The sequence below is a fragment of the Dreissena polymorpha genome, chromosome 4, assembly GCF_020536995.1.
Source record: "Dreissena polymorpha isolate Duluth1 chromosome 4, UMN_Dpol_1.0, whole genome shotgun sequence".
NCBI classification, from domain to species: Eukaryota; Metazoa; Mollusca; class Bivalvia; order Myida; family Dreissenidae; genus Dreissena; species Dreissena polymorpha.
The window spans coordinates 70,021,298-70,040,700 of NC_068358.1; the positions used below are offsets into that span (position 1 = coordinate 70,021,298).

General features: G+C 37.8%; 1 protein-coding gene across 4 annotated transcripts in view; it reads left to right on the forward strand.

Moving 5' to 3' along the window:
- LOC127875899 (thrombospondin type-1 domain-containing protein 4-like) overlaps nucleotides 1–19,403 on the forward strand; it is a 39,082-nt gene extending 19,679 nt beyond the window's left edge. For 3 of the 4 annotated variants that reach the window (XM_052420648.1, XM_052420645.1, XM_052420647.1), the window contains exons 2-18: nucleotides 6,920–6,992; nucleotides 8,616–8,722; nucleotides 9,089–9,146; nucleotides 11,313–11,403; nucleotides 11,493–11,620; nucleotides 12,352–12,556; nucleotides 12,914–13,086; nucleotides 13,725–13,833; nucleotides 14,013–14,126; nucleotides 14,375–14,487; nucleotides 15,475–15,667; nucleotides 15,843–15,972; nucleotides 16,073–16,271; nucleotides 17,532–17,696; nucleotides 17,900–18,079; nucleotides 18,256–18,421; nucleotides 18,774–19,403. In XM_052420648.1, coding sequence (XP_052276608.1) covers nucleotides 6,920–6,992; nucleotides 8,616–8,722; nucleotides 9,089–9,146; nucleotides 11,313–11,403; nucleotides 11,493–11,620; nucleotides 12,352–12,556; nucleotides 12,914–13,086; nucleotides 13,725–13,833; nucleotides 14,013–14,126; nucleotides 14,375–14,487; nucleotides 15,475–15,667; nucleotides 15,843–15,972; nucleotides 16,073–16,271; nucleotides 17,532–17,696; nucleotides 17,900–18,079; nucleotides 18,256–18,421; nucleotides 18,774–18,931 — 2,362 coding nt within the window. In that variant the 3' untranslated portion in view covers nucleotides 18,932–19,403. The remainder of the gene's footprint in view (nucleotides 1–6,919; nucleotides 6,993–8,615; nucleotides 8,723–9,088; nucleotides 9,147–11,312; nucleotides 11,404–11,492; nucleotides 11,621–12,351; nucleotides 12,557–12,913; nucleotides 13,087–13,724; nucleotides 13,834–14,012; nucleotides 14,127–14,374; nucleotides 14,488–15,474; nucleotides 15,668–15,842; nucleotides 15,973–16,072; nucleotides 16,272–17,531; nucleotides 17,697–17,899; nucleotides 18,080–18,255; nucleotides 18,422–18,773) is intronic. The other variant, XM_052420646.1, reaches the window with a different exon arrangement.

The following is a 19,403-nucleotide window of genomic DNA, read 5'->3' on the forward strand; positions in this document are numbered from 1 at the left end:
TCACAATTTATTATTTAAAGAATTTGCTTAGTAGAAGATGCAGAAAACGTTACCATATTTGAATATCCTAACGATGCACATGTTTCGTAAAAGTAAATGTTCAAGACCAATTACAGTTGTCTTTTAATTTAAATCGGCTTTACAAATAAGAATTTTATCAATATGGTTCTGACTTTGCTTCCGACCGGCACATATAACAATCGCCGATTTATTGCCACCTAAGCGTTAGTAAAGGCATGGGGTATAACCTGCACGGCATCAAGGTCTGTGTCACTCTGTCAGACGTCCATTATTCAACGCAGCCAGCATGTGGTCATGTCGTATCTTTAGGGTTCAAAGTACATTTATGCACTTAACCTACAAATAGATGTGAGAGCCGATTGTAACTGTTGTTTCAAACTTAAAAATAAGCGCACAGGTTTTTTGGCCAATGAAATTTTCGTCGAACAAAACGCCCATAGACATATACCGGTATTTGCTTCGATTTTATAAAAACTAGCAGGATGCTTATGACCGTAGTTTCATTTAAACTTAATAGAAACATTAACGAAGAAAACAGTACAATTTGATATTTGAAAGTATGGTATCATTTGAATTTATATTACGTGGGTTCATAAAAAAACAATGATCGCATATAATTTTAGCTTGATGGGGTCTATATACTTCTGAACCAAACGGTAAAGCAAATGTGGAATGCTGATCGACATGCATTTCAGCCCTTCTTCAATTTGGCTGGATATATTACGCGTTTGACAGCTGCTTAAAGTGATAACTAATTACGCAGCGTACTACTGGCAAAGTCCTGAGATCATGTGGTTATAGTCGCAGTTGAAATAGCAGACGACTCATGCGTTCTCCAAGCCGCCTCCGCAGTTCTAGAGCGGCAGATAGAATCGACAAGTAGTCTGTTCTGATACTGCATGCAGACTGTGCCGTGAACATAAGTGGCAATTATGTAGCTAATTAAGTCATACTGCAACCGCAGTTCTAAATAAACTGAACATGCACACACTACTTCTATTGATTGAGTCGTGTTCTGAAAAAAAACTAGGCATAATGCATGTGTGTTAAGTGTCGTCCCAGATTAGACTGTGCATACCGCACAGGCTAATCAAGAACGACACTCTCCGCTGTTATGACATTTTTCGTTTAAATGAAGTCTATTTTACGCAAAAGTCCAATTTAGCGGAGAGTGTCGTCGTCCCTGATTAACATGTGCGGACTGCACAGGCTAATCTGGGACGACACTTTACGCGCATGCATTATGCCCAGTTTTCTCAGAACACGACTCGATTAATCGTGTATTTGGTACGTTTATTTCGCAATGTTGTTCTGTTGATTACATAACCTAATAACATGCTATAATAAAACTTATTCATACAAACAAAAATTCATTAAATAATTATGTAATAGGTAATAACTGTTTTGTGCCATCGTGTTTTGCACGTCTCGTCATGTATGATGCAACATTCAGGGAGGTTTTCATTGCAATTATGTTTTTACTGGTTACATTTATCCTTTGTGATGTTTTGTATTAATTTTTGTATCACAAAAAGACAATACCTTTGCGATTACAAAACCCGCCAGAATTACAGCAGTGGCATAACAAGTTTTCTTTTGATATTGTTGATTGTATTTACAGGGTTAGTTGTTTTCTATGGGCAAAGAAGAACTTCAAAAAATTTCAGACATGATTTATGTTTGTATATCATATATCGTATGTATGGTTGAAACATGTGGGTGTCAATTATTTTAGGCTTATTAAAAGTGTTTAGGGTGCGTTTAATGTAGTAAGGAGCTTACGGTGAGATTTCAATGGCGAACTCTATTTTCTGTTGGTGTATGTTATCAATGTGCTATTCATACAAGATTGTTCGATGAAGTCTGCTAGCTCGAACCTTACATGAAGTTTATGATCCCCCTGTGATCTCATATAAAATAAATTATCTACTTGACGTAAACGAATCATATTAATAATAGAAGTTTGTTTCTGAAATACATTTATCATCGAGGTAACGACTTTTGTAACACTTTTGAAATGATGATTTTTATTATGGAAATTTTAAAACACAAAATCGTGCAGTCAATGTTTAAATGATTTTTTTACATTAAGAAGGCAAAACTCTATTGGCCTGTCTCTTTCTATGCAACCGAACTATAAGTCGTTGTTACCGTTTGACTACCCATCAGTAAAGATAGAAATCTGGCAGTCCTGCACATGGCGTTTGATATCGATTACGATTTTTGTTTGTTTTGTTTTTATTAATGTGTTTAGATACGACGTAATATTTCATTACTTTGAAAAAGAAGCACATTATTAATGACATTTTTCATTTAAAAAATCAATGCATTATATCCATACATGCGGAAAGCCACGCATGCGTAAAAGCGGCCGTGGGTGTTCGTTACATGACAGACCCATAAATTTAGATTTAATTTTTGGTTCCGATGACATACATGTCGATCTAGTTTGGGGTAGAAACACTGAATCACCTACATTTATGTCACTGCGCACTCACAGAGTGTGGGCGGGAGACGTTATCACTGGCAGCAATCTTTAAGAACCGTGTGAAAAAAGAAATAGCAATCTTCCACAAAATCGCAATGTTCTCATTGTGCATATCTGTTCTACAAATCTGCTCTAAAATACCGAATTATGCATTTTGCAAGCGTTTTAGACAGAGCATACAGGCATATGTTCCAAAGCCGCTGTGACCTCTTATGTTGGCTTAATTTAATAACCCCGAGTACTCAGAACATCATATCGAGACAAAAAGTTCGCGATATTATCAATTCTTTTAAACAGTACAGGCAAGAACCAAACAAGATCCACGTTATGGACAACATTTGTTTAAAGTTATTTTCTTAATATTTAATGGTCATTACAGGCGCAATCTGGTTGTGTGAGTTTGATCCACTTATTATAAACTCGATCTTAAACCCAAGGACATAACTGATGAAAAGGCTTTACTTATTTAATACTCATTCAGGAAAATATTTGTGTTTAAGCACATACAGTTGTAACTTTTAATAGAACAGAACAGAACAAATATTGTATGCACTTAAGCATTTTACAGCTCATCGTGATCAATATATAGAGAATATTATGTGAGTCTTGGATCAAGATCAAGTTTATCATGCGAGGCTTAGAACCGATGTAGCGCGAGGCTTGCCGAGCGCTAACATGGTTCGTGCCGAGCATGATAAACTTGATTTTTATCCAAAACTAACATAATATTCTATTTATCCTATTATTTTGTGGTGGTTTATCGTTTAAAAAGAGTAAAAATACGTTAAAATTCAAAGAAACAGCGCTGGTTTTCCAAGTTGACTCCGAAGTGTTTGTTTACTTCAACGTCATCATTTGCTATGACGTCACATTGAAACATATAGTGTTCTTAAGATAGAGATCGGAAAACCATGGTCTAAAAATAGCGATAGTAAGTTTATACGATCGTTGTTATACTATTGATTTTCATCTGGTAACAGGATAAAAAATATTCATACGTATGCGTGACAAAAAATAGAAATCAAGATAATAATAAAATATGCATGACACTGCTGTGTGTTTATATAAAACTGAATTGAGTATTTAAACTATATCTTAACAGAAAACAGAAAACAGTGGAAACAGGCAAAAATCACATTCATTTCATAATCATTTCATAATAAACTGTTAACAGAAATCGGCGTTAACAGACAAAAACACAGAACATTTATTTAATATTAAATGGTAAATAAATAGCAATAATAAACATTGAGTTAAAGAAAAATACAATTTTTTATTTTTTTAAAGCATGTTATACAGTAAATTGCTAGCTTCCGAAGGGTACCTTTATTATTACTTATTAAGAGTTTCAAAAATTTATGCATACATGGTCTTATTGAATAGTGTTTCGATATGTATTTGGATCTTTCTTCTAAATAAAATGGCCTTTAAAGCATAAAGTGCAATTCTACATCTAAATCGTTAAGACTACATACAGTTCAAATTCTTTCATTTCTTATAATTTTATAATGTCTACCAGTTTCAATTAACAAATAATGTGACGAAAGACGTATTTTAGCAATGATGTTTCTATATTTGTTTAATTGTCAATGACATATAAATACACAGATCTTTCAAATACAGGTAAAATTTATAAAATAGAAATGACGTGGATGAATCAACATTAACTTTTCACTAAGACAAAAACTGATCTCTGAGTCTAATCTTTAACAAAGTAACAAAACTTTCAATTATAACTGACTCAGGAAACAATCATACATCTGTAAATCTTGTCTGGTTTAAATTTTTGCGAACTTTAAAGGACCAATTTACAGTGTTATTTTGTGTTTCATTCTCTTATCTTTGTATGTTAATGACAGTAGTAAGGATTTAATTTCCTTTGATATCTAGGTGCGAAATTGGCATTTGATTTAACTCGGCACCTGATCATAACGATTGTGTCCTCATTTTAAAATTCTTTAACCCGCGACCAGTATATCGTGAGAACAAGATGCGCAGCCAAATAATAATCGACTGATACGCTTGCTGAAAATATATAAGGCCGAACTAGCCTAACATGCGCGTATCGTGTAAAGAAGCAGGCTTACACAATTTAACCCATTTATGCCTAGCGTCTAGAAAAAAGGGCCTTGGCAAACAGCGTAGATCCAGATGAGACGCCGCATGATGCGGCGTCTCATCAGGGTCTGCGCTGTTTGCTTACAGGAATTTCTGTAAAAAAAATTAAATAAAGAAATAAATATACTAGACATCCCCAACTTTGGAGATAAATTGATCCAATTTTGAAGGACGGGAGAGTCCACAATGCATAAATGGGTTAATGTGTTTTCATATACGAGTTCTTGAAATCCTGGACGTATACGAAACTATCGTATTAACAGAAGCCTGTCGGCATCACGTCGAGTCCGTCGTTAATATCATTAATATTTAGTAGATTATTTAGACATGTCCTCTCGAAAAGGGTGATCACTTGGGTCAAGTTATTGACAGTCACTTTCTGCACCAGCGTTTTCATGTTCCGGTACATTGGTTTAGTAATCATCTTAAGTGTGATCTTGACTTTAATCTAGCTATACAGAAACTGATTGCACCTTCCAAATTTGGGAAATTTATTTAGAATGATAGGTAAATGATGAAGTGTTAGTCAAAAGGGCTAAAAGATTAATACATTATAGTATTACATTTTAAGTGTGACCTTAAGCGAGACACGACGTTTCCACATGGTGGCGTTATTTTTGTGCACGTTGTTGTTAACTTTACTGATATTCTGGTGATGAATTTGCGTCAAACATATTATTTCACTAGAAGGTTTAAAATTATTCAAAGAGAACACTATTAACATGGTAATGAATTTATTCAATTTATATAACATTGAAAATGTCTTCATAAGAAAATTCAACCATAGGTGCTTGGTTAAAGGTTTGTTTTGTATTGCCATAAGTAATTTTACCCTGTCAGCGTTTTGATTTGGCATAGTACGCTTTGCGAATATGAATCGGGCAATTTAGTCATATTCCGATTGGATTAATTCCTAAAAAATATGTCCAAAAATTTGCATTTACAGCGCATGATAAAACGTAAAAATCTTTAAAATGTGGGACACAGTTGAATTTGAATCAGCCTAGGAATGATTTTATCTGGTTTCTTGCCATTGTTCGTCAGTAATTCTTGTGCATTAATTATATCTTTGGTTATTTTTTATTGCATTAAAAGATATGGCGCTTACAACATATGCTGACTCAATTTACATTATTAATCTATAATATACTTCCATGTTGTGATTTGTTCGTTTTTGTGTTTAAAATACCTGAAATAATAATAATAAAATATAATGTACCGAAGTTGTCTAATGTGTTACTAACGTCTCTTAGGGTTTAAAAAATATGCATTGCTAACAAGTAGTTTTCCAGAAATGTATTGATGGCTTTTGAACGCAATGCAAGTGCTGGTGTATTTATGTACGGCTGTTCGTGGTCCGCCTTCGTGATTGTAACTAGAATAATCGCTCATTCTTTAAAGCTGCTTCTTACTGATGATTTGCTTACTTTTTCTAATTAAAAAATGTGGTCTAAAACATAAGTTAAAAAACACAAGTTGAATCATTTATATATCGGTGATTAAGAAGCTTTCAAATGTTCTAAATATTGCCTAAACTGTATTTAATAAAAAAAAAGTGGCACCTAAAGTGACAGACCGTTAATTCATATCTGATTTGCTCTTTAAGTTTTAAGTGTGCTTTTAACCTTAGACACAGGGGCACGTGTCTTTCACGCGGAATGCCGTATCCACATGGTGGACGTTTGTGACGAATTGTACTTGTATTTGTAATTGCTTTAAGAATGAGAAAGTTTCAGTTATGACAGCTACTTGTGATAATATTGCTGTGTGTTATCTTGACTTTTGGGATAGAGACGCCGGTTTCTCATGTGACACGCAAATATCCCTATGATGAACATTTGTGGCGAGTTTATTTAAAATAGCACAGTTAATGATGACGTTAAAGGGCTCATAATTATATCATGACGCATGGACGGAAGCATGCACGGACAAACACCGAAGCGCCTTTGTGACAGCTCTATCGTGCAAGCGGCTCGACAAATTGACAAATTTAAAACAAATACTTCAATGAATTGTTCACATAGTAGAGAGACGACATCATGCCCTTGTATCATTTATAGGAGGCATACAACGACTCAATGGAATCGAGTGATTGTCCTAAGTTTGACGCGTGAATTTGCGCTATGAGTTACACTAGTTTACAACTATCGAATTACAGCAAGTTGAAATATGTACCCACACCGAAAATGTTATAAGCTGGTCCCCATGTACTATTTCCAAAAATAACTAATTAAACATAAGCAAGTTGCGAGTTGCAAATAAAAAAAATAATTTCTCATTTTTTTTGTTTAGAAATCCCTTCCTGCCGTGTTTCATGCTGCTCTGTACGCAGGTTGTGTGCGGTCTGTCGGACACCAGTGCCGTGGTGAGTAGCGTACTCGATATAGTGCCACCTTAAGTACATACCCCTACATGTTTGAGTGGAAGCTCTTCGCTATATATAAATAGCAAATGATCACAATAAAAAATACACAATTATAACATATTATTATAAAAGTAAAAACGTAATAACTTCTATTTTTAGTATGAACAATTAGTTTCATCTTACAATCTGTCTGCATTTTATAGACATCTATGCCTAATTATACTACTGGGTACGTGCAGAAAGTGTGAATAATATAGATACTACACCAATGACATATTCCATTCTCAGTCATATCACTAAAAACATAATTATTTACAGAAGTCTCGTACTAATAGTCGTTCAGTCGTGCCGTGCAGTGTGGAACATAAACTCGTTAATTATAAAGTTGCATGAAAAAGTAATACTGCTATGTAATAAAGATAAACGGTGCGGGAAAAAATGCCGCGTGCTTCCCGTGGTGATTGCTTTACCAGATGCTTTCATCCCCAGAATTGCCGGAATGCTCAGACTTTGTTGTGGCAACATTCCCAGTCGGGATTTCGATGATAATATACAACCTTTTCAAAACATGTTTACGATGAAATACAGTACTAATAAAACGGCTGGTAAAAATATACGATTGATTTTTAAAATTACATATAAGACATACAATGTACATGTATACATGTATATGATCATAAAACAAAGTGATACCATGTAGCAGCAATAATTTTCAGACATGTTATACAAGATATGCTAAGATATATAACTGTTTCACTTTGTGATTTCCTTAAGATTAAAAAAGAAGGGTTTATAGAAAAGAAAATAAGAAAAGAAAAACAAAACAGAATAGTTGTGAATAAGGATGAGTTGCATAAAGAGGGTAGAGAGCATAATGGACTTGTTTATGAAAGTTTAATGTGTTTCCATTTTTGTTCAAGTATATGAAGTGTATGATTGTTAATTATATTGGTCCTTGTAAGATTATAAATCAAATCAAACAGGTCCTACTAAACAAAGCTCATTGCGAAGGAAATTAAATGAATGAACGGCTGATACATTTTACTGACATCTGAAAGAAAAGTGCAGAATGTTGCGTATTCACGGCTTACAATGGCACATTATTAATACATGGGAAATTCAGTGATAACACACACACAAAACATAAAGGTATAACAAGAACACTTGACTGTACTCAACTTCAATTCAATATGGGCCATGGAGGTATAAAAATAATGAGGCAATAAAACGTAAGGTTGAATCATTACTGATAAAAACAAGATTTTCTTGATAGATTTCGGTTAGCTATTTAGCGATCCCTGAATATAATACGTATTTATGTACACATATCCACTTAAAAAATGAAAAAGGCTGACGTTATGACATTGTTTGGGTTCCAGAAATGCTTTAACTAATGTACGGTTAAACTAAAGAAAATGTTATATTGCAGAAACATAAAAATACATCAACAACACAGAGCGCAACTCATTTATTTGGTTCAATACATACAAGATTAGTCTTAACAGCTGCTTTAAATTGATTTATTTTCCACAAAAAGCTATTGACTTCTGGTAGTTTGCCACAAGGTTAGTCTGTTGTACAACGGTGTATTCCTGCTAATTATGTGTATGTCCCCTACCACAGACCCGCCATGCCCTGGCAACGGGCTGGGTCACGTGGTCGCCATGGGACCCGTGTCCAGGTCGCTGCGGCCCGGCTGTGACGTCACGGACACGCGCTTGCCGCTCAGGGTTAGTGGCTTCGGTACTGTTGTTTATTACACATCGACGATTCTTTTTCAATTATATGTTGACATTGACTGAATAAAATGCCGTTGAGCAAACCTGATGTGCATTTTACCAATAAATGTTCTATATACAATATAAGAAACTTCAACAATTACACCATTTTAACGCTAACGTTTCAAGGCTCATGCAATTAAAAAAATATATAAAACATTAATCCGGCTGTTCCATTTCACCCGAAGGATTATCTATAAATAGTTGTATGTTTTTAAGTGATAGTTTATATGTTTAGCACACAGTGCATATTCATATGTATTCCGGTAATCATTTTACCCTACATGATAAGAACACGTAGAAATAATTCATTTTCAGAGAGTCTGACAGAAGCTGCGATGGCAATTCAAAGGAAGTGAAACTCTGCAAACAAACGGTTAGTATCAGGATCGGGTTGTCGGCTGGTTGACCAGGACGGTAGTCGAAAGTTTTTTTAACCTGTCAATACTGGCCATAAGTTTTCAAAACTTAGCAATTGTGGAAATCATTGCATCCCCAAAAATAATTTGATACATAAGGACCTGTTTAGATTGTTTAAATGTTTTCGCTTGCAATTAAATTCATTATTTCAAGTATAACAAAATGACAAAATATTATTTCTTAAACAAATGGTTTCATTTGAGTGCGAACCAGGGTAATCCGGATTAAATATTTGCACTTTAAAATCGCGACAATCCAGATTCATACGTTCAAAACGCGTATTCACACTTTTCTAAGCACGGTTTGACTCAAATGTTTAGAAGACAACAAAAACACACACACACGTATTGACTCGTTTCTCGTTCGTAATTCGTTATAATTTTATTATTTGCAAATGATGATTACTTATTAACGAACGTGTAATTTCAGTTCATATTAATTTAGTAACTCTGCTCTATCATTAACAATGGTTTGATCGTTGAATTTTTTACATAAAGATGCAACATTTTTATAGATGAACGTTTTGATGTAATGAAAGATGGCTGCCCAGTTGGCTGCGAAAACTAATACGAACAATTGAACATTTTTTTAGTTAGGACAAGCAATATGAACAAGGCAATTATTGTCATGGAATTACCAAATTGAAATTACAGACAGTATTATTATATTTGTAATAAAAGATAACCATAATCACACCCACCTTGGCAAAAACGTTTGACAATTGTTCAGTGATTTTTTTAATTCATTATTTTTGTTATTTTATCATTTTAATATGTAGAGTAAGTGCTAAAGGTTTCTAATGCGTATTTTCTAAAAACAAACAAACTTAAAACAGCAGCCGGAATTAATAGCCCATATGTAAAATTGCAAAAGATCCAAATTAGTGACGTAATACATGGTTCACTTATCAAATTTGACATATATGTTAAAGTATATTCGAAATAAGAATTTTTAGTTTTTATCCCGCATCCCCACCCTTGTTTTGGATTGCCAATTTGAAGTCGAAGATCCAGTCTTTATCATCGTATGTTTAAAGCTGCTGTTCTGTAGATAGAGTCAAAAGTGGATTATACAAAAATTTCTCTTCCGATATATTTTCTGAATTTCCATTTTTTTCTATAGTATTCTGAAACCCTCTAGAACTTCATAGGAACCGAGATTCCTGTTACATTTTCTATAATGCCCATCATGAATTGAAAGTCCAATTACTGCAGGTATTTGTTAATTTAATTTTTTGGGATTGGCATCCCGTTACCCCACTGACTTTAATGATGCATTCAGCTGCGTGTTATTTATAGTTAATGAACAATGATTGCTAGATAACGATCTATTTTGAAGAAAAACTCAGCCCAAAACGTGTTAAATCAATATCCGAACGCATGATAATTGACAAGAGGACGGAAATTCACTTTTTCGTTGGTTGTTAGTCCAAAGATTTAAAGTAATATACTTAATAGTGTTTTATATTATTTTGAACGTGCCTTGTAGTTGCAGTCACACATGAGGCTCTCGTAAAATTGTTGGGACCAAGTGTGGGTTTGGTTTCATCGTGTTGCATGGGCACATGGAAATATGCAAAACAACAAAATTATTATACAAATACCGAAAGTTGTTCCGATTGTATTTAAATCTTGGGTTCGCGATTAGACGATTGCATGCATGCCGATCGGTCAGGCAACCAGATTTTCTCGCACGTGAAAACATATGTATCACACGCCTAGCACATCACAAATTACGAACTTTTTATATGCCATACAAACCTTCAAAACATTATTTAAAAATACTAGTATATTAATTGCATTTGTGTGAAAAAAACACGACTTGCTATCATGTGTACCCAAACATGACAAGACTCGCATTCGGAGATAAGTACACAGCGAATACAATTGAAATTTCAAGTGTTGCGTTAACGCAAGGTATGTAAATACATACTTTGCAATAAATGCAAGGCAGGCATCTTTCATTACTACATCAAAATGACCGTCTAAAATGAGAAAACTTTTTGATACATCAGTCAGTGATCACGTATTTTCAGTAGAGTAATAGCTGCAGTAGTATTTAATTAATATATTTTGCATGACTATATTTTGCTACACTGGCGGTGCACTGTTCTGTTCCGCAGGCCTGTGCCGCCGAGGAGGCGGGCCCGTGCCAGGAGCTGGAGGCGAGGGTGTTTGGAGGCAAGCGCTACCGCTGGCTACCATACTCACACCGTAAGTTGAGCCGAACTGTTCTCGTTTGTACGTTTTGTCTACTTTCAACAAGTTCGGTGTTAATACGCACCCATTTCTTCAATTGTCAGCACGCAATGTCTGCGAGTCGGCGTGCCGGCCAATGGGGGCGGGCTTCTATCTTGGCCTCGGTACGTCCCTGCCAGACGGCTCACCGTGTCAGGACGACAGTAACGTGTGTCTCGAGGGCAAGTGTCAGGTAAGCGTCCGCGCGAAACATGCACCCATGCTTGCATATACGTATATACGTATATGTGATAATCAGTTGGGCGGCACTATATGGAATGCATATCCGATCATGTTCATTACACATGCAAGCAGTTTTAACAGTTATGCGATACTATACACGCCATTGTAAAAACCATAATATTGACTATCATTTACTGTAGGTTATAACCTTTGAAACCGAAGCGAAAAGTCATATGTAATGCGTGTTTGTGGACTCAGCAAAATATTACATATCATTTTGGTTGTTTTACGTAGTTTAGTAGACATTCACACACCAACACAAAAACACATTCAGTCCAATCATGGATATATGTGTCATACATTCGTGATAAGCTGGTTGACAAAATACAAAATGTATTAATCTTGATCTGTAACATGGGGTCTTAATGCATGTGCTTTAAGTGTCGTCTCAGATTAGCCTGTGCAGTTAGCACACGCTCATCAAGGACAACAATTTCCGCTTTAACTGGATTTTCGCTAAGAAAAGACTTCCTGTAACGAAAAAGTATCATAAAAGCGGAAAGTGTCGTTCATGTTTAGCTAGTGTGGACTACACAGGCTAATATAGGACGACACATTACGCACATCCATTAAACATGAGTTTCTCAGAGCGCGGCTCTTATATATTCTTTAACGTTCCTTCGACTAATTGTCCCATTCATCTGCCGCAATCTGCCTATGTGACTTTACGTCTGTTACTAGGCGGTCGGCTGCGATGACGTGGTTGGGTCACGTGCTGTCTATGACGTGTGTGGCGTGTGCGCGGGGGACAACACGTCCTGCTCCACAGCCAAATACGAGTTTACTGACCACGTCAAGTTTGGCTACCATACATTCGCCACTATTCCACGAGGGTCCAAAAACATTCAGGTTAAGGAGGTGACAGGATCATCCAGAAACTATCTCGGTATATTCAGTACTTCTTGTGTATCTTTGTAACGTGTATGTTTAGGTTATATTGCATAAGTGTGATATTTCACTGATGAGCACGGTAGACTGTAAAATCTCACTTGAAACGCGATTGTTTTGCTACTTACATTAGAGGAATGAACTCGCTTGAATATAGAAAATATATCCCATACCATTATTACGTCAATATTGTCGACTAATTCTAGGAACATTGTGACTTTCCCTTGATGTTAGAAGTAAATACAACGTCGTCCAATATTAAATTAATTACCTCTTTATGATCCGTTTGTGTAGACAGCAGTAAATGAGATATTAATAAACACACATAAAGAAGGCGCTCGCCATGTGTCTTCAGCTATCCGTGCGGCAGACGGCTCTCTCAGCATCAACACCGACTTCCGCTTGACTCGGTTCGGCTCAGTGGACGGAGCGGGCACGACGTTCTTATACAGCCGACAGGCCGACCCAGAGTGTCCCGACGAATGCATCACCGCAACCGGTCCTACAACAGTGGATATCGACTTGATGGTAAGGATAAAAAGATAAGTTATCCCCCGCCATAGGCGGAGGGATATTGTTTTGGCGTTGTCCGTCATTCCGTCCGTCTTTCCGTCCTTCCGTCCGTCCGGCACTTTTGTGTCCGGAGCCATATCTTGGAAGTGCTTTGGCAAATTTCAATTGAACTTGGTATGAGTATATATATGGATAAGAGGATGATGCACGCCTAATGGCATTGTACACTATCTGTTAATAACAGAGTTATGGCCCTTTGTATCTTGAAAAAATGCTTTTTTGTGTCCGGAGCCATATCTTGGAAGTGCTTTGGCGGATTTCACTGAAACTTCGTATGAGTATATATATTGATAAGAGGATGATGCACGCGAAATGGCATTGTACACCATTGGATAATAAAGGAGTAATGGCCTTTTGTATCTTGGAAAAATGCTTTTTTGAGTGTCAAATATAACACTGTTATGTCCAGAAGCATATTGGCTGGGGATATCAATTCAACGAATTTGCTTGTTTTTATACCAATGGCCTAATAAAATTAGTTATTGTCATATTAACAATATTATAGCTCTATGAATAATGTAGGCTCTATGTATAGTGAGAGTCATCCGGTTCGGATGTTGCTGTGACAGCGTTCCTCTCCTATCTACTGGCAGGTTCTGGCGTACAGCGACAATACTGGTATCCGTTACTCGTACAGTGTCCCGAGCCAGGGGCTGCCTGCAAAAGGAGAGAACACCGCTCCCATGGTCTTCATAGATGGAGGTACGTACTCATGCATAGTGGCACATTGGCTGTCGGTCTGCTCCTTGTGAATAAAAATCCACTAATTCCGATGTTCATTTATCCTGTATGATAACCATGATAACTGTTCCCTCCTGTCTAATGAACTCCACCTCCAGTACGCATGCTCTTCCTTGCATCCACTATGCGTGCCCTTGCAGGTCCAGTATCAGAGCAGCACGATAAGCACATGTACACCAGACCTATCTTCTCGCAGGACTTCAAATTCAAACCTTCAGCCAGCCAAGTAGCGAATGCGTACACTAGACCGGCGGGTAATACAGCCTCAACTCGACCGCTTTTTTAAGTCTCGTTCTACTACATTATGTAGTCGCGAATCGAACATTGTTAGCGATAAACCGCTGATAAAATGCATTGAGATAACATACTAGTAATAACGTAGTCGTAGCAAATAAAAATGTATAAAAATCGAATGATGATATCACATTTGTACTTCCTTATTGAAAAGTTACTCAGATTGTATGACACGTGATTGCATTTAAGTGTCTTTTTCTATTTATAGAAACCGATGGCGAGGGGCGTGTTTCCCCAGAGGACGAAGGGGAGCAGGCCCGCGTACTCGTGGTCAGCCCGCCGCAGCGAATGGCCGACGTCCTGAACAAGACAGACGCCCTGGTAACTCACAGATTAATGCTTCACTTGCAAGCCCTCGTAACACACACTTAATTACATCACCTAAACGCCCTGCTAACACTTAGACATATATTCACTGTAACACGGATATGTACATCAACGGCAAGCAATGGTTATACATCGATATGTACCGCAGTGTCAAGCCCTGGTAACACCTAGGTATGTACCTATATAACTGTCACGCTCTGGTAACATATGGGTATGTACGTGACTGCCACGACCTGGGAACACATAGATATGTACATCACAGTCACGACCTGGGAACACATAGATATGTACATCACAGTCACGCCCTTGGAACACATAGATATGTACATCACAGTCACGCCCTTGGAACACATAGATATGTACACTTGCAGCACTAAGATTCACAAAAGATTCGTGTTAAAGTATATGTATCCGTAATTGCTGTAGAACAACATTGATTTTCCCAGCATAAATTGTTATTGCACATAAAGCCTTTATAACGCTCAAAATCAACGACAATTTCGTAAAGTATTTTGTAAAATAAAGTTAACACCTAAACAATCAGTGGTCCTTATATCAATAGCCACAATTTCAAAGCTGTATGTGGTATGATTACAAAGATTATTATAGATACAAAATGCTCGTTTTTATTTATTTGTGAAACAATTCCATTTTAATTTCCCGCGAATATATCTATTCATACGACACGCGAACACTAAAAGTGTTCAGGTGTTGTATGAATAGATACCGTTGCGGGAAATTAAAATGGAATGACATAAAATATGCACAACAATAATAAAAACGAGCATTTTGTATCTACAAACATCTATTTTACCAGACCACATCAGGCGTTGAAATTTCGGCAATGACCATAAGGAAAACTGATTTTTAGTTGTTTAACTTTATTTTACGAAATATTGTACGAAATGTTCGTTGATTTTGAGTAGTAATAGGGCTTTAAATTAATGCTAGTAACACGGGCGGTACCTATGTCCACTTCAGCAATCTTCCCGTGCAGTCGTGGTTTCCATAGGAGAGGATGGGGAGACGGACGCCGAGGCGGAGAGCCCTGTGTACGGTGGCGGTGGTGACGGAGTCGCGGTTGGGGACATGTACCGCAGCGAAAATAGCCTGCTGTCCCCGTACTCATGGCAGATATCAGAGCACACTGAATGCAGCCAGACCTGCGGACAAGGTTACCTACTACCGGCTCTTAAGATATAGTCCTTATGCACCAAATCTTACTGTATAAGTGTGTATACATTGTGTATGTGCTTACATTACTTCACGTCTCTAATTTGCTATGAATATTTACATGTTACCATAATTACATTTAGTCTCTATGGTATATGTCTAGAGTCTTGTTACAGGGAAACAGACTGCCGTGCTGAAGTGCATGGTTACCGAGAAGGGGGTTGCAGTGGAAGACGCCTACTGCGCTGACCAGGAGCGTCCCAACGTACCCACCCAGGCATGTAACTATGGACCTTGTCCGCCCAGGTGAGCACATGCAGACATGTTAGGCGTTCTAATGTGTGATTTTAATTATTACATACAAATCAATTAGTTTAAGTGCGGACGTACATGTAATTGGTTGCAGCTGGAAACGCTTAGATTGGAGTACGTGCAGCGTCACGTGCGGCATGGGAACGCAGGTACTGAAGTACGTCTGTATGACAACGGACGGTCAGGAGGTTGCCAGCTCGCTGTGTGGGACCTCTCAGCCCGGACAGGAGGCGCGCACGTGCGATGCAGGTTCCTGTTCCGCGGGCTGGTACTTTACGGAGTGGACGGACAGGGTGAGTCAGTGAGAAACATTAGAATGATGATCGAAAGGTCTTCCATTTTAAAAAAACGAGTCCATAAAAATTCCAGTAGGCTACATAGGGTTTAAGGGGTTGTTTTTTCAACGAAGTTCAACTCGTAATGAAAACGTTTTATACTATTTTGATGGGGTAATTTGGATAGTAGGGAAAACGTAAGTTATCTGCGATGTGATACTTGCGCAATACATGTATTGCACGTGTGGTTTGAGCATGTGTTCAACTACATGACTGCTTTACGGTTCACCAGTCTTCAGTCGTCTTTTTGCACTCACACGTTATTAATGAACTGAGTGAGCAAACGTTTTTTTTTCGATCAATGATGCGAAGCATAGAGGAGTATGCAAATTAAAATAGATATTTTCTCATACTTCCGTTTGCGCGTGCAGCACATGGAAATCACACCCTTACGTTAAACGGAAGTGTCAGTGCGTTACGGACGAATTGCTATAATGCGAATCGTAGCAAATGTTTTTAAACGCAAATATGCAAAATCTGTAGTGGATAATATTAGGCCCTCTCATAAGACAGTTTAAAAATATGGCTCATTTTAAAAAAAAAACTTCGGCGGGTTACGGGCGGCGGGCGGGTGGGGAAGCGTTAAGGAAAAAATGCGGAGTCCAGGAAAACTATGTCCGCTCAACATTAAAAAATGTATTCGTGTTAAAATAGGTTGGGATTGTCTATGAGCCGGTCAGATAAAAGTAAAAGTCAATGTTGCTTGACAAAAACAACAACAGTTTATGCTCAATAACTTAGGTTTGGATTGAGGTATTATGCTAAAAGTGTGTGTAGTTAGTAAACATGCATGCCTAGCATGGTATACCATTTCAATAAGTTCAGGTCAAGATCCATGTAACTGTAAATAGAACATCACTTTTCACTCAATATTAATACACCTTGGACAAAGTGCGTTGACATGGTGTGCATTGGTTGCTCACAGCATGCAGACCTAGCTTTGTGTTGCAATGTTCGGCCAGTCGTATCAAGGTCAAGGTCATTGTTACTTAAACAGGAAAACCGTTCATGCGCGTGCGTGCGTGCGTATGTTTGAGTGCGAGGGTGCGTGCGCGGTTATGCGTCTGTATCTTTGGGGAGGGGGTGCGTGCTTGCAGGTCTGTGTGCATGTTTGTGCGTTTGTGTTTGTTCGTGCGTGTGTGTGTTTGTGTATTTGTATTTTAATACAAGAAAATTAACAAGAATGTTGACACTACATTTTAATCATAATATTTTCAGTGTTCTGCAAAATGTGGCGAAGGAACGCTAACACGTGGGGTAAAGTGCGTAAGTCCAGCTGGTGGCGGGCGACAGGCCTGTCCGGAAGGAGAAAAGCCGGAGAACGAGAAGGCCTGTAAAGGAAGCCAGTGCGGCGGCATCTGGCTCACGGGGCCATGGTCACATGTTAGAACAATTTTTGTGTGACTTCTTATTTTAGAACATCATGTTCAGTACATACAGGTTAATGCCTCACAGTATTCACATATTTGCATCGCTGTATTGTGTGCAATCTATGGAACTTAACAGATTAATAACATACTTAAACTTTTTAAAATTTTCACATATGTTAATTATGTATGGAGTCATATTACCACTCCCTATCGCAGTGCAACGCCAGCTGCGGACTTGCCGTGCAGACTCGAGAAGTCGTCTGCGCGTTCCAACAGGATGGCCAGATCCGGATCGTGGCTGAGAGCGCATGCGTGGGCGAGGAGAGGCCGCCGACCAGCATGGGATGTGACCAGCCGCAGTGTGAGCCACAGTGGTTCATGGGCGCATGGGGGCAGGCATGTAACATGCATGTTCTTTTACACAAATATATTGCATACGTATTTGTCGTATTCTAAAGGCCGTATAGTTATAAATATATAACTCGATTGCAAATTAAACGACATGCATACAATTCATAATGATGTACATGTATTTATTATTTGCACTTAACGGCGCTTGTTTTTGTGTTAAGTGTTCGATGACGTGCGGTTCTGGTTACCGGTCCCGTGATGTGCGCTGTATGGATGTGGACGGGCGTGCCCGGACCACGTGTCCAGTCAGCAGCAGACCGCTAGACAGACAGCCGTGCAAGACGAGACTGTGTACAGACAAAGCGGAGTACACAAGCGTCAGACGAGGTACTATCGCGCATAGTCCATGTTGCGAAAATTGCTGTACATTTTAACAGATTTAAAATATATTCATTTATCATAAAACACTGCTACCGTTATTTACTTGTAGACCAATATTGATGCTGAACAGTTTATTAATTTTATTATAAAACAATGTCTTTTGTTTATCAATACACATTTAAACCCGTGGTTAAGTATTGAAAGACAATGGTTAATGGTCAAATATGCTACACGTTTATTTGTTTAAGTATAAGTATAATCGTGTTTACACAGAAGAGTCCAATGATATAAAATGCTGGTTTCTTTCTGACTGCCACGGTTTATTGATGTACGTTTCATCGTCTCTCTGTATCTGCAGACTCGAACCCAACGCCAAACCCAATCAGCCACCCCGGGGAGCCCGAGTGTGTGGACAGCTTCGTGCAGTGCCGCCAGGTGCTCCACAACCGGCTGTGCCAGTACAAGTACTACCAGAAAATCTGCTGCTCCTCGTGCAGGCGCAGTCAGGCCACGTGAGCAATCGAGCCGCGCCTGCCGCACACGCGTGATGATGGGTTGGGTGGGGAGTAGTATCCTCCATGAAGCAAATACTCTGTAACATACACTATAGGATATGAAAGCTGTGGATTGTACAGTGGTTGTGCAACAACAATGCACCACCCAATCTGGGATTTTGCTAATGTAAGGTTCACCAATGTCGTATTCCTCCAAATACAAAATTATTATATATGAACAAACACTGTTGTTCTGCTGTGAGACTAAGCACCTTTTACTAGATTTGTTTGTTACATATATCATTTATTTTTATCAGACATAATACTGTTTTGTCTGGCTATGTAAATATTAACACTGTATGCCTTTTTACATTTCATACGTTTTATTTTTGTAAATAAACATGTATGAATCGAATTCCGGTATGCAAGAGTATACATACAGTACAGCAATGTATCAATATCTTATAATTACAGAAAATACATTGTTAAACACT